At 47.5% G+C, this 12,563-nt stretch overlaps 3 protein-coding genes across 3 annotated transcripts; 2 read left to right on the top strand and 1 right to left on the bottom strand.

Moving 5' to 3' along the window:
- Positions 1 to 1,077: 1,077 nt before the first annotated feature.
- FOMMEDRAFT_155668 (uncharacterized protein) lies at positions 1,078 to 2,165 on the top strand (the record flags this gene model as incomplete). Its single annotated transcript, XM_007266062.1, has 3 exons — positions 1,078 to 1,195; positions 1,249 to 1,598; positions 1,746 to 2,165. The coding sequence occupies 3 exons, from the start codon at positions 1,078 to 1,080 to the stop codon at positions 2,163 to 2,165; spliced, it is 888 nt and encodes a 295-aa protein (XP_007266124.1).
- Positions 2,166 to 5,724: 3,559 nt separating this feature from the next.
- Positions 5,725 to 6,932, bottom strand: FOMMEDRAFT_167690 (uncharacterized protein). The gene is made up of 4 exons (XM_007266061.1): positions 6,697 to 6,932; positions 6,568 to 6,619; positions 6,343 to 6,402; positions 5,725 to 6,018 (listed from the first exon to the last, which is right to left on the bottom strand). The coding sequence occupies exons 1-4, from the start codon at positions 6,778 to 6,780 to the stop codon at positions 5,885 to 5,887; spliced, it is 330 nt and encodes a 109-aa protein (XP_007266123.1). The 5' UTR covers positions 6,781 to 6,932; the 3' UTR covers positions 5,725 to 5,884.
- Positions 6,933 to 6,979: 47 nt separating this feature from the next.
- On the top strand, positions 6,980 to 12,012 carry FOMMEDRAFT_146421 (uncharacterized protein; the record flags this gene model as incomplete). The annotated part of the gene is made up of 30 exons (XM_007266060.1): positions 6,980 to 7,049; positions 7,111 to 7,278; positions 7,350 to 7,427; positions 7,546 to 7,605; positions 7,689 to 7,739; positions 7,848 to 7,916; positions 7,951 to 8,063; positions 8,154 to 8,312; positions 8,376 to 8,570; positions 8,633 to 8,654; positions 8,708 to 8,811; positions 8,869 to 8,953; positions 9,024 to 9,075; positions 9,144 to 9,179; positions 9,250 to 9,529; positions 9,588 to 9,837; positions 9,891 to 9,905; positions 9,983 to 10,226; positions 10,279 to 10,319; positions 10,385 to 10,545; positions 10,600 to 10,696; positions 10,750 to 10,787; positions 10,848 to 11,042; positions 11,102 to 11,158; positions 11,214 to 11,241; positions 11,296 to 11,315; positions 11,363 to 11,548; positions 11,612 to 11,682; positions 11,769 to 11,859; positions 11,959 to 12,012. 30 exons carry the CDS (start codon positions 6,980 to 6,982, stop codon positions 12,010 to 12,012), a joined length of 3,090 nt encoding a protein of 1,029 aa, XP_007266122.1.
- Between the last annotated feature and the right edge of the window lie 551 nt (positions 12,013 to 12,563).

Here is a 12,563-nt window from a genome sequence, read left to right as displayed (position 1 = left end):
TGAAAAAGGAAGTTAAGCCCATCCATTCTATCGCGTTCCTCGCTGTTCTACTCCAGCCGATGGACAAAATAACTTTGCAATTGATGTCTTCCATGTCCACTCCGCAACCGCGTATCTCAATCGCGAAAGAAAACCTACCCACACTAAAGTAAACTCAAGGCTTTCACCTCATCAAGTGCACAAGCGTTTACAGCATCCCATCCATCAATAGCACCGAAATCGAGTGTACATCGCTACCACCTTTTTTTCCCCGGCAACCCTTGACTGCACATGTCATTTGTTGTCTGGATCTCAGACCCTGCATTCGTCTTCATTTCGCAACTCCTGTCCTGTCCTTTGTGCTCCTTTTCTACCGGCTCCGTATCTCGGGTCAATACATCGGTCTCCATTAGCACACGTACTGAGAAAGAGTGAGTAAAAAAGACCGCTCTCGTCATCACATATGCGGCTGCGGGCCAACCGGCTTATTTTCTCCTCGCTCCTAAACCGCTTTTTACATTCCTCGCGTCCGAGACATGGATGCCAACATTTTGTGAACAAGACAGCCGAGAATTTTATGTGACTTGCCTTTCTGCTGCGGCGCCCCATCCGACACGCACCGAGTCCTTTCCAAAGGCAGTAACCCATAGGCCGGCTATTTAAGACGAAAACTAAAACCAGATCCGACACGCGCATTTCCCGAAACCAATTAAACTGGTGCGACGCGACATGTAACACCGCGTCTCGCTTTTGTCCCAAATTGTCCAAACGGTCACACTCCATCAGAAATTACGTTCCGATGCGCAAAATCAGGCAGACCAAACCCCTTCCTGATCTACTCCGTCGCACTGTCGAGTTTGTGCCTGACAACAACCGCATCCCTCCACCAAGGAATTAAAATAATGGAAGCCCTCTGGATCTGGCAAATCTTTTCAAAGTGAGTTTAGGAATTTCTCCATCGATCGCGGGCGGCTATCACAATGCCCGGAGGCCGGTCATGGCTATGACGGACTGAATTAAGATCCTTTTCGACGTCCTGCTGGTGAGTCCGAGGTCGTAGCTCGCCACATCTTACAACCGCCGCTATGCACTGCTGCTATGTTTCGCGTTGATGTGCACGATCACAAGGAGCATACGGTGTCGGCTTTGCCGGGATGCAACTATTTCCGCACGAAGTTTGTGGCTGCGGAAGCGTCCACTTCAATTCGGCGGCGCTGTCCACAGCAAGCCTATTAATATTTGCAGATCCTCGATATCCTTAACCTGGAGGTTCTGGACAAGGCGGGCATACAAGCCAGCCGTTCTCGTTGGCAAGCAACTTGCTGGGAGAGGTCTTAAATTTAGAATATGGAGTGCAATTCACCCGTGATTGGAAAATCGGCCACAGTTTCGAGCGCTCCGTCGATATGCAAAATCGCCAGACGTGCAACACATTGCTCGTCGCTTGCGCAGAGCGCGTAGATGCGACATCGGAAATGGAGTTTATCCTTCGCATGGATATAGAGCGGATTTGTATGTTCATATCTCCTCATGTTCATGTACATTCACAGCCTGTTTATGAGAACAGTCCTGGACTTCCGATTTCTGCTCAGGAAGATGCGCTGACATGCTCAACCTGTGTCCGATGCAAATTAGGTCAAGGGTTGGTTGCATTGAAGACATGTGAGCTATGCACAACATTTCGTTAATTACTTGCCGAGTGTCTTCCAGAATGGCAGCATTGTTTACTCATGCAGAATCTTCCCGTTTCCCGACCACACGTGTAGGGGAACTTGTACGAAGTCACCGGTTCGTTCAGTTCGGAGGCTCCCGAGGGCACTGTCCATCTCAGACACAGGTTGAGCAGCAGTCGCAGTAAAGGTGGCCCCGTCTTCATTTCTTTCAGACATCTGTGCTTCGAGCAGCGAGGGCAAACTGTCTCCTGGCGGTTCTTCGCGCAGCCCCTCTGTCTTCCACGCGCTGATTTCGGGATCCGTACCATTGGACACTGGTTAGCTCCGCAAGTAATTGGTAAAACGGCTTTGGTTCTGATCAACCCCGTCCTCATCGTCATCTGTCTGGTCATCTTGTATTCCGAGGGTTTGGTTTTCTTGAGCAACTCGTCTACCAAGTTAGAAACTCTGATGTATGAGGATGCCCCGCATCTCCCCTATTTTGAGACCATATCGGGTGCTGTCAACGATTAACATCTTATTAGGACTATGCATTACTCTCAGTGCTGTGGTGCTTCTTAAATGCTTGATTAACCGCTATGCTGCACGTCTGTGATCATCTTTTCTATTACATGCGCGTGGTTAGCCTCTTGGAGAAGTTTAATAACATTTCATAAGCTCAGAGTAACGCGGATACGTACAACGCCACCGTCAAGTCTGCCAACACCACAGACGAAGCAGAAAAGAAAGACCGCACACACACTTGTTGTAAAACTCAAGTTCCGTCCTCAGACTACAATGGAATTAGCACTCGGGATTCTGTTCTTCATATACATTATTTACAGAGCAAGCATTAATGTTCTCATAATGCAGCTTCCCCTCTGGTCATAAATGACTTCTGTCTCGTTTTGGATAAGATGCGCATTTTGTGTGTCCCCGCGACGATCATCCAAATAAATTGAGTTCGTGGCTCTTTCAGACCGTATTTGTACAGTTTTGTGATCATCTGTATCGATAGCAATCCAAATAACAATGGTGGCAATATAATATAGAGTTGTGGGATAAAAGTACATAACATGTGGTTGCAGCTGTACTGTTGTGCTGTCGTTACCTTTTCCGATAACCGCGATCCGAAAGGAAAGGTGAAGTAACATTACACTGTTGGAAGAAGATTCCTGCAGAAAGGCCTCGCCGTTCCTGCCACCTTCCTCCCCATGTGTCGCGGGGACAAAGACCTACACAAGCTAAGGGTCAGTGCGCTTTACAAAGTACAATAACCACGCCGCTCTCCAGGGTGCCTTTCATAAACACTAATTATTACATGCGTACTTGGTTCCTGTCCTTTTTTTTTGACTTGTCGTAACGAGGTGCACTAGAAACGTGCAAATGGAGCTGTAAGTCATATCAAGCAGGTGTGCTGTGCTAATGTAAATTACCGCACACTAATAGAGAAAGCGTAATAAGGTCGGAGAAATTTCTAGTGCGTCTCTTCTAACACAATATCATAGAGACCTAGTGATCTGATACGTCCGGGTCTGTGATTCTTCCTAAGCACTGTCTAGAATGTGCTAGCTAAAACACTTTCTATGGTAATGGTGCCGCTTGACAATGATGATTTTTTGGCTGAAGTGCCGCGTGCAACAACGAAGCCATCGGACCGAAAGTTCTGGAATGAAAGTCTTGTTTTTGAAGACGAAATCATTGGTATGAACCTTGGGGTTGCTACCAACTTCATAACAATATAAATCCGATAACGATCGGAGAGCACAGCCGACTAGTTTCAATTCCCCCTAATTTCGAGATGGATAAAACGTTCTTCATAGAGAGAAACAAAATGAGAAATGAGAGCACGCCGCAAGCTTTTGATATTGAGAAATGTTAAGAGGATCCTGGATCCGTAAGGATTGGAGCAGTAAGTAATACATTATGCCGAGCAGAAATCGAAGGAGAAACACATTTAGCACGTTGGAGAGAGTATACTTAGACTAGGATGGTCCGGAGATCGCAGCATGTCAGTTCAAAGTCAGGTCAGGCGAGTGAAATAAGGCAGTGTGAGTCGCATAGAGTCGCGAGATCCACAAGGTAGTGTGGTGCCTCACTTCGCGGCCGGCGGTAGTCCGCCGGAGGCTTCGGCGAGAGCTAGAATGTAGATTTGAAGCACTACAACGGAGAAAGCAAGGTGGTGGAAAGAGAAAAAGACGGTCGGTTGCAGACGTGTACGTGGAAGCTAGAACGGCCCTGGTCTTGCCTCGGCATACGCCATGATTGGCGGGATTATTTTGACCGGATCAATGACAGGCGTCTAGCTCAGTTTTCTTTTCGTACATCTCTTTTGATAATCAGATATCCTTTTCAGGCATCCAAGTAGGACTGCCTCTTTTGGAGGTGTAAATCTCTCTCATGCGCAGCTCCTCTTTTAGCAGGTCTGTTGTCACGTCACAATAACCCTAACCTGCCTTAAGCATCGTCTTGACAAAGTAGGAAGCCGACCACAGTTCTATTCGCGGACAGCCTTTTGAGGTCTCGGCTACGATGACTGAGTCAACTCTTTTCTTGCAACTCTCAGTTTGTTGGGGCGTTAGCCACGGATCCGCCCGCCAAATTATGAGTCCACTGAATGGCCAGGAGACATCATGGATGAAAGCACAGAATTGCTTCGGGCGGCCGGTCATTCTAGACGAGCGAAATCAAATGTTGCAACCTCCGCGGTGAAGTAATCGGAACTGCACTAGGACAGAGTCTAGATGACGGGCATCTGCATGTAATGAAGATATATGCATTGCGCAAGCGGTCACTGTCAGCCCTAGTTATGCATCCTCTTTCCATTCCACGCCTATTTCTTGCGGAATGGGCGTCAAGCCTCTGACCAGATCACATGCAATGCTAACGAAAAGAATTGTCAACTATCTCTGTTGCGCGGGGCTAAGTCGCGAGAAGAGAAACGACTCCGCATCAAATACCTTGCTGCATCACACAGCGCTGGAATGAAACTGTACGATACAAGCATATTGGTTACGTGTCTACCTAGGGAGATAGGCCCTAATAAAATGAAACAAAAATGAAACGATACCTCCATGGGCTGTCCACGTGGGGAATTCAAGGGGTGAAGGCAGCATCTCCGACTCGTTCTTTTACGGTGTAGTTTCTTCATTAGTTGCGTTCCTGTAGCCGGTCCGAGCCTAAGTGAGTAACGCACTTATTAAGTACGTGTGCATTTGATTTGTATTTGATCATGATGAGCAGAAGATACGTAGACGTGGCATCAATAACATATAATAGTAGCCCTGGCACTAGTACAATCGGTCCTTATGTTGTCTTCTGCTAGAACATCAACATCAAGGTGGCTTATCCTTGGAGTCGGCACACATTTTTACCGATAAATGGGTAGTTGTCAAAGGTAACAACACCTTGTTTCTCCCGCCTTTCTATTCTTTCCTTCCATTCTTCGTGCTTTATGTGCTGAGCCGAGTGAACTCAAAAAACACCGCAGCAAATACTTATTTGTAGCCACAAGAAGTCCCTGATCAGAGTTTCAAGGTCATCCAAATAAGCATTGATTGGGAGAAAAATAAATAAATGAAAGAGAAGAATTAATAACAAAGCAATTTGCCCCTTTGTTGATCAACCAGTGAGGAAGCATCGCCATGATCCAGATCCTGAGTATATCAGAGCAGTTCCCGCTTTGCCCAGCTCATATAGTGCAAGATCAATACTTGTTTCCAACAGCGATCCGATGTACCCGGCCAAAGATGTTGAAAGACAGAATGGAAAAGGATCTCCTTTGTTTACAGAGTAGGCATGTGTGTTGTCAGTTGTAGTGAAATAACAATGATGCAAAGGGTAATAGCGTATGATACACTCCTCCCGTAGCATATTTGTCGGATGGCTTGAGTTCAAAGGATGATATGAATATCATCCCGCATGAAGCCGATCAAAATGAGTTAGTGAACAAAAGTGGATATGTGGCTCAAATACATCTCCCATCTATCCACCATCACCTTCCATGCGTTGCAATCTTGGAGGTCTGTAATAGTATCGTAGTGTAACCGATCGCACCTGAGAAGCCAGATGAGATGAGTAAGTTTATATTTTGTGTGAATGACCTCTTATTCTAGGCACAGCAGTACCAAAAGCGTGCTTTTGTTTGTAGTTGTTATGATCGCTGCTATACATTGTCACCCTGTTACACAGCCAGTGAAAGACAGTCTGAATTTGAAGAACGGTGATTACGTGAATCTGTCTGCGGCGGCATCTTACAGTGGCTCGTCAGGTATCAAATCGGATGATGTTGCCCTTCGGCGTAACTGGGTTTCCCGGACCACAGCCTCGGCGATTCGGGTCCCGAGGAAGGCTTGTGTGAAGAAATATCCGGAAAGGATGCCTGTCACTGTATAAGAGAAGTGCAGATTTTCCCAGTTTCAGTTTTGGCTTCGAAACTAAATTCGGGATTGGTAAATAAAGGGGGGTAGCTCAGTCGAGCCGATCATGCGCCCATAGGAGCTCCGACCGTGATAAGATTGAGTTGAATATTGGACACGCCTTCAGAACCAGAGGAACTCTCACACAGTCGAGAATAACCAATGAGCGCAGTTACACGCGGCGAAGACTACATATGCTCCGGATGCAACGTAAAATTTTCAGAACGTGTCACGCCTGATCCACTTTGAAGGCGAAAGAGCGGTACGAAGAATCTGGAAGAATTAGGGCTTACAAATTCCACTTAATAAAGTTATGTTTCTGTCGAAGCGTAGCACCCGGCTTCCTATCATAGCTGTATACAGACGCATGAAGGAAATCAGCATGGATTGATGGACAAAAAGAGGACACAGCGGAGGTGACCATCACGCAGTGAACATCGCAGCAGTCCGATCAACTCCACCCCCAAAAATTGCTTTTGATTTCGTCCAAAGCGCGCAAGTAGCGAACAATCACGTACCTCCCACAAAACCTGATGTGAGCCCTGCTACGATGCCTTCTCTCCGTGCGTGCTGCCACATAGATGAAGTTGATAAATAGCGTGATTCATCCGAACGCCCAGTCGAAGGGGGCAATGATAGAAACGTACTCTAGCGCAGCGCGCAAGAACGTCTTTGTCCAGCTTCACAGGCTCCGTACTAGAAGCATCATCGGCTGTGTGCGTGGAGTCCATTCAGAGCAAGGACCCAAGTATGGGGCGAGGACAAGGACAAGATTGAAATCAAGGCTATGCAAGAACAGACGGAAGCTCCCAGTTGTTGTTCTGGACATGTCGGAGATTGAGTCATTTCCATATTTGGGAGATCGACGTGCTGGGTAGTCTCGACGCGACGTGAACGACTTTCGTGATTGACCCATGTCGACGCGTCGCGATGGCCTCTCACAAGCGAAAAGCTGCTTCAGGCCCGTCGCTGCACGCCGGGACATTTGATGCGATTATAGGTATGTCCGGAGACGGACTGCGGTGAGAACCTGCGCAGGTTTTGATAGGAGGTTCTCACAGGAACCATCGCGAGCGTGAAGCCAAAGCTCGCTGACCTCAGTCGAAAAGACGTCAGAGTAGCGCTTCTAGGAGACCTACAGCGTCTCGCTGTTCTCGGAGAAACCCTCTCAGACCAACGGCAGAGGTCCAAGATTGCTGCCGATGTTGCCGATAAGCTGGATCGCGAAGGTGTCTCCGCAATCTCATGATGCGGCTGTTTCTTGTCGTTGACCAGCTGCCATCTGTGTTATACTTTGCAGGCGTCCATCTCTGGAACGTCTCAAGACTTGTTCGTCAAGAAACAGGGACTGATGAGGATCGAACTTTGCTTGCTGCGCGTAAGTCACACCAGCGTCACATTGACTAGGGAGCTTCGCTTCGCGCAATAGTTACTTCCACGCCGCATGCTCTGCTGAGAATCAATACTATTCTTGCGATCGCTTACGCACAAAGTAGTCAGGTTGGCAGGATTCCGCCTGATTGAGGCTGGCATTGAGCAGAAGCCAAGCGTCGAAAGTACGTTGCTCGGCTTGTATTTGTATCACACTGGCATTGGTGTGGGATGTATGCTCATTAACTTGCTGTCTACGTGCTTCTAGCTCTCAGCAACGTTCTACAATTGGCAAGTAAAACTGGAATGGCCTTGTCCGGTGCGTATTGAGCATACAGATCACGTCTACTCCTTGTGATTTCATAAGACAATCCTAATTGCAATGTCTACTTTTGGTGGTGATGTCGGCTTCTGTACACAAAATCAGAAAGCGGAAGGAACGACGTTGCTGGGAGTGTTCTCGGAAGCGCAGCAAAGGCAAGCTTTTCGTGTGCCGGTCCGCTATTTTGAATACCCGGTGTGAACTATAGGCATCTTTCAGTTCGAAGAGCAACTGCAGAATGCAGAAGATGTCGACAACGGTGCTCACGATCAGACGAGGGCACGGGCCGTCATACTTTACTATTGCAGTCGCATGCTCGCCGTGCGTTGTATTTGTCTTGAGCTCGCCTACTATGATTCTCAATTAATGATCAATTTGGGACATCCCGCATATCGAAATCGTCCCATCTAGGCATGGCGAGATGGAAATGATGCTATTGCACAATTCATGCTTGAGAAAATCACTGGTGCGGCATTAGCAATGGCGTTCCTGTTTATAAGATACTCAGCTGTAATTGTTCCTTTTACAGAGAGTGACGAAAAGCGACTTAGTCTAGTCGCTATTACTGACGTAAGGCTCTTCAATCACCGTGTCACAATTAAATTATACTGCTTGCACTGATGTGCATCGCAGCGCGAGCTTCTAGCCTCCAAAATTATGGAGATAGGCAAGTCAATTCTACGAGCGTCTGCTCGTGTGCAGGGAGAGAGTTCTGCGGGTCTTGTAGATGCTAAGAGAGCGCTGGATGCTATCAAGTGGCTCCAAAAAGCATTCACACTTGTAGAGAAAATGGAAGACTCGGAGAGCGCCGGGGTATCAGAAGTAAAGGTAGGACTATCGCTCAGATACACGAGGCTTCATTTTAATCGCATATCTTGTTTCTATCCCAGAGGAGCATACTGCGTAGTTTAGGTGACCCTTCTGCGACGCTTTTGTCCATTGATAGAAATGAAACCAGGACGCAGTTCGGGCATACCATCTTTCTTCTTCAATTGAGGCTGAGAACCTCTTACGCGCCGAGACAACGTTACAAGAGCTCATTACTTCCGTAGATAGCAATACGAATAAGGTATTCCTCGGCTACCGTCATGTCTCTCGAGTGTCCGCTTATATAGGCTCTGAATAGACTAACCCCGAACTTCATCAGCTGCGGTGGATGCGGTTAGCAGTTCTCAGGAAGCGACAGGCGCCGGAGAGTGCGATACTGGAAGGTGTGTCCGGGTTCCAAGTATATCGGTGCCATCGTGGCGTTATGAATTCATGAGGAAACCGTTTGAACAGCATTTGTGTCGATAGTAGATCACGCCGAATTTACGGAATCGGTGACTGCGGAGTCAGTCTCGAATTTCTGAGTGCACCACGTATGCGGTTCTTCTGACTTCTGGACTTGCCCATCTGCAGGATCCTGCAGGAATTACGGACAATGACACAACAACAGTGAGTTGCTCCTCAAATCCGGCTGCTGCTGTTACTGCTTCTGCTGTTCCACTAAAACTCGTGTTCCCAGCAAGCTAGTCTCCGATGTCCTTTTGCGATGCATTCTTCAGATATTAGACGCACCTCCTGAGAATGTGATATTTATCGATCGTTTCCTACTTGCCTTGATATCCCACTGTGCCAGGGATCAAGATGTTTCCAGAGCCATCAAGGACGTAGAAACGGCCTGTTCATGTGAGAACAGATCTCTTTCATCCGCATCTGCTGACTTTGAATTCGGCCTATTCTTGCAAGTTCTCAGCCAGTCTGAGTTTGAACTTCCTAAGACGCCTACAATGGCGTGTCTGACTGTAAGGAAGGTCATCCTTATCCGGGTACTTTACTTATTTGGACACGGCGCTTGCATAGATCCTTTGGAAAGTTGGTGATCGCCACTTCCAGATGAAGAAATGGTCTGAAGCGGCAGAATGGTTTCTGGTCGGGACACACAAGGCATTCGCGAGCGTAGCTCAGATGAGCGGCCCAAAGAGTTTGCGAAAAGCTGCACTATGTTATATTGAACAGCGAGAATACGCTAGAGCTTCTCAGGTTATTCGGCGCTGCCCGGACGACCAGTCAAGTACGTTCTATCTCCGATTCCTTGCCGCAGCATACCAAGGTACAGGAATTTTGTTCTGCATTGAAGATCTCGCCTCATCTATATTGCTTCAGGACTGGAAGACGATGGTGCGTATGTACTTCGCAGTAATCCAAACGGAGAACATCTTGAGGAAAATTTTACTTCCTTTACTCTCCGAGCGCAGCTGTTGCGGCTATCCAGAATATGGCCAGTGCCCCGGACTTTGATAAGAAGATGTTGCTTCTTGCAACACAATTGTCGCATGAATCCGACCTGAAAATTGTCCTACTAACTTGCCTGGAAGCGCTGTTAAAGACACTGCAGAGCCGCGGACCGATAGACTCGGACGTTGAAGCGATTTGTCTGGCGCGATGCATCATCCGCTTGGTTATGCGGCTAATGAAGGAAACTCCTGTCGAAACTGAACGGTAAGGACGTTTCAATGTCGATCTACTGTCAAGAAGATTGAGGATAGCACAGCGTGGCTCTGGCCTCAAGCTTGGTCCGACACTTTAAGACAGGTGCAAACAATTCTCAACCGTCTAGGGTCTTCCCATACACTGATATAGTGATCGTGGCAACTTAGCTTCTGCTTTAGTACGTACCGCTGTCACCGGAAAGAATGCTCCCCTTATTGCAAAGGATGCGTCTTGGCTCTGGCGGACGGCGTATAATTCCGCGCAAGGATTCACTGAATGGCGGGATGCTGAAATCCAAATCGGTGATCTGTTCGAATTGTCATATGAGGTAATGTTCGTTGAAGCTCCATCTTCTGGTTCATGTCTGAAATACGGTTTGAAGCTTGCTCACGCATACTCGCAAATAGCGGTTGCTAATACGGAAACAGACGTTTATGTGCATATGGCATTTTCAGCGTTCTCAAGTGTAGCCGCTCGGAGTGAGTATGCACACAAATTTTATATCTGTAGGTTGTTCACTGAGCCTAATTAGTGTACACCCTTCATTCAATGCAAGATAATGGAGATAAGGTGTGTATGTGTATCTTATTACCATTTTTGGAGATACTGAGACCGATTTTGGGGCTCAAGCCGCGCCAGCAAACGACCGTCTTGCAGGACATACAGAGAGCGAAGGACGCTATAGCATCCGTCAAGGAACGATACAGGAGCAGCACTCAGCTGGATTCTGAGAACCTCGAAGAGCTCCTTCATTCCATCCACGTCTTCGAAGCCGAACTCTTTTACCAGCGACGAGAATGGGATAAACTCCTGGGAGTCATAAATGTCCGTCCGTGGCGTCTTTAATATATTCAAACTTCACGTGCTCATTGTAAATGATGTAGGAAATTGGAATTGGTTCTACAACCCTTACGAGCTACGAAGCAATTGCAGACATGTTGGTAAGTGCTACGATCTTCTGTGAAAAACACAGGTAATGCTACGAACTTTGCGAAGTGGTCGGAAAGCGATTGCCCGGTGCATGGTAAGGACCGCTTCTATGAAGTTCTCCCTAGGTCCTGACTTCCCGTTCTCATAGTTTTGTATGCTGCTCTGGAGGTGCGTGAGCTTCGTGTCAAGGGAGTTTCTTTTGATGATCCTCCCAGGCATTGCTCCATTCATGCCTTGATCGCGGGAAGCTGTCCATAGAGAAGTTCTCCCGGTGGCTGAGGGCCATCTGCAGCATTCTGTTGTCCAGAAATTTTTATGCAGATAGGACAAAGGCCATCGGCTACGTCGAGCAAGCCCTGACCGTACTCGAAGATCAGAATAATAGTGCAGAGTCAGGAGAGGTCAGTCACATTGCAAGGCTGTCGGGCCGGAAGCCATTTGACTTTGAGGCCTGTATGAAATAGGATGTTTATCCGATGGACGAGCGACACTGGCTCCTTAGTACTTCATACAACACGGGCATAGAGTGCCTAGCGTGCGTATACAACTCTGGAAACGCACATCGGATCTCCATGCTGGCTGCACACATCTCTCCTCTAACTTTACTCTCATGTCTGACAGTGCATCCAACCTTGATGAGGCCAAGCGCTGGTTCGAGGTTGCCACCGTGGTATGCCGGTCTGTACCTGATGGAGTGCGACATGCAGAACGGGTGCGTGGATTGTTTGTTTTTCCCGAGATATGTTCCTGGGGAAGTTCCGAAGACGTGCCTACTCATTTCAATGCAATTCTGCAATTCACGTCAAATCAGATTTCGGAAACATATCGTCGACTGTTGGATCAATATGCTCCACAAACCATATAATCAGTGCCGACGATCTCAAGTAACGGCAGCTTTTTCGTCTCGTCTCGTGGCTTGTATCTCTTGTCCAGCTGGTCTTTTTGTGCTCCAGGTTCTTATCATAATTGGCTGTGCTCGTTGTCTTCTCGTCTCCACGCGCTAGCGTCTTCACCTCAGTTTACGCAAGGATGACTGAACATTGTTACTGTTCTCGTATCACCCCACTGATGTCACCTATGAGTTGTACTCTCTCGAGCCTTCTGATACATTCTCCTCGTTCCGGATGCTTTATGGGCTTTATGGACCTTTTCAAACGTACACATCGGTGAAATAAATGGCAATATTAATCTACTGCATGTATGCTGCTCACGCTAATATTTGACAAACTGTGGAATCTGATACAATAACGCACGGCCACGGTTGTTCCCAATTGCAATGTATTGGCTAGTGGGGGAGAAGTCTATGGCGGTTACGTGACCCAATGGCGTGCTCGAGGTCGGCCAATTGGAAAACGCAGTGAGCGAAGGTAGGTGGACCTGCGCGTTCATATATTGGTTTGGGTTCAAGACGAATGA

Source organism: Fomitiporia mediterranea (genome assembly GCF_000271605.1).
Source record: "Fomitiporia mediterranea MF3/22 unplaced genomic scaffold FOMMEscaffold_5, whole genome shotgun sequence".
NCBI classification, from domain to species: Eukaryota; Fungi; Basidiomycota; class Agaricomycetes; order Hymenochaetales; family Hymenochaetaceae; genus Fomitiporia; species Fomitiporia mediterranea.
The sequence above is the reverse complement of the archived record's forward strand: the minus strand, read 5'-3'. Positions and strand labels throughout refer to the sequence as shown.

Coding starts and splice junctions, on each gene's coding strand:
- FOMMEDRAFT_167690 (XM_007266061.1), bottom strand. CDS start 6,780: ATGGACTCCACGCACACAGCCGATGATGCTTCTAGTACGGAGCCTGTG. Junction 6,403..6,567: donor CACATCAGGTTTTGTGGGAG/GTACGTGATTGT, acceptor GTCTGTATACAG/CTATGATAGGAAGCCGGGTG. Junction 6,019..6,342: donor AACTTTATTAAGTGGAATTT/GTAAGCCCTAAT, acceptor TCTCTTATACAG/TGACAGGCATCCTTTCCGGA.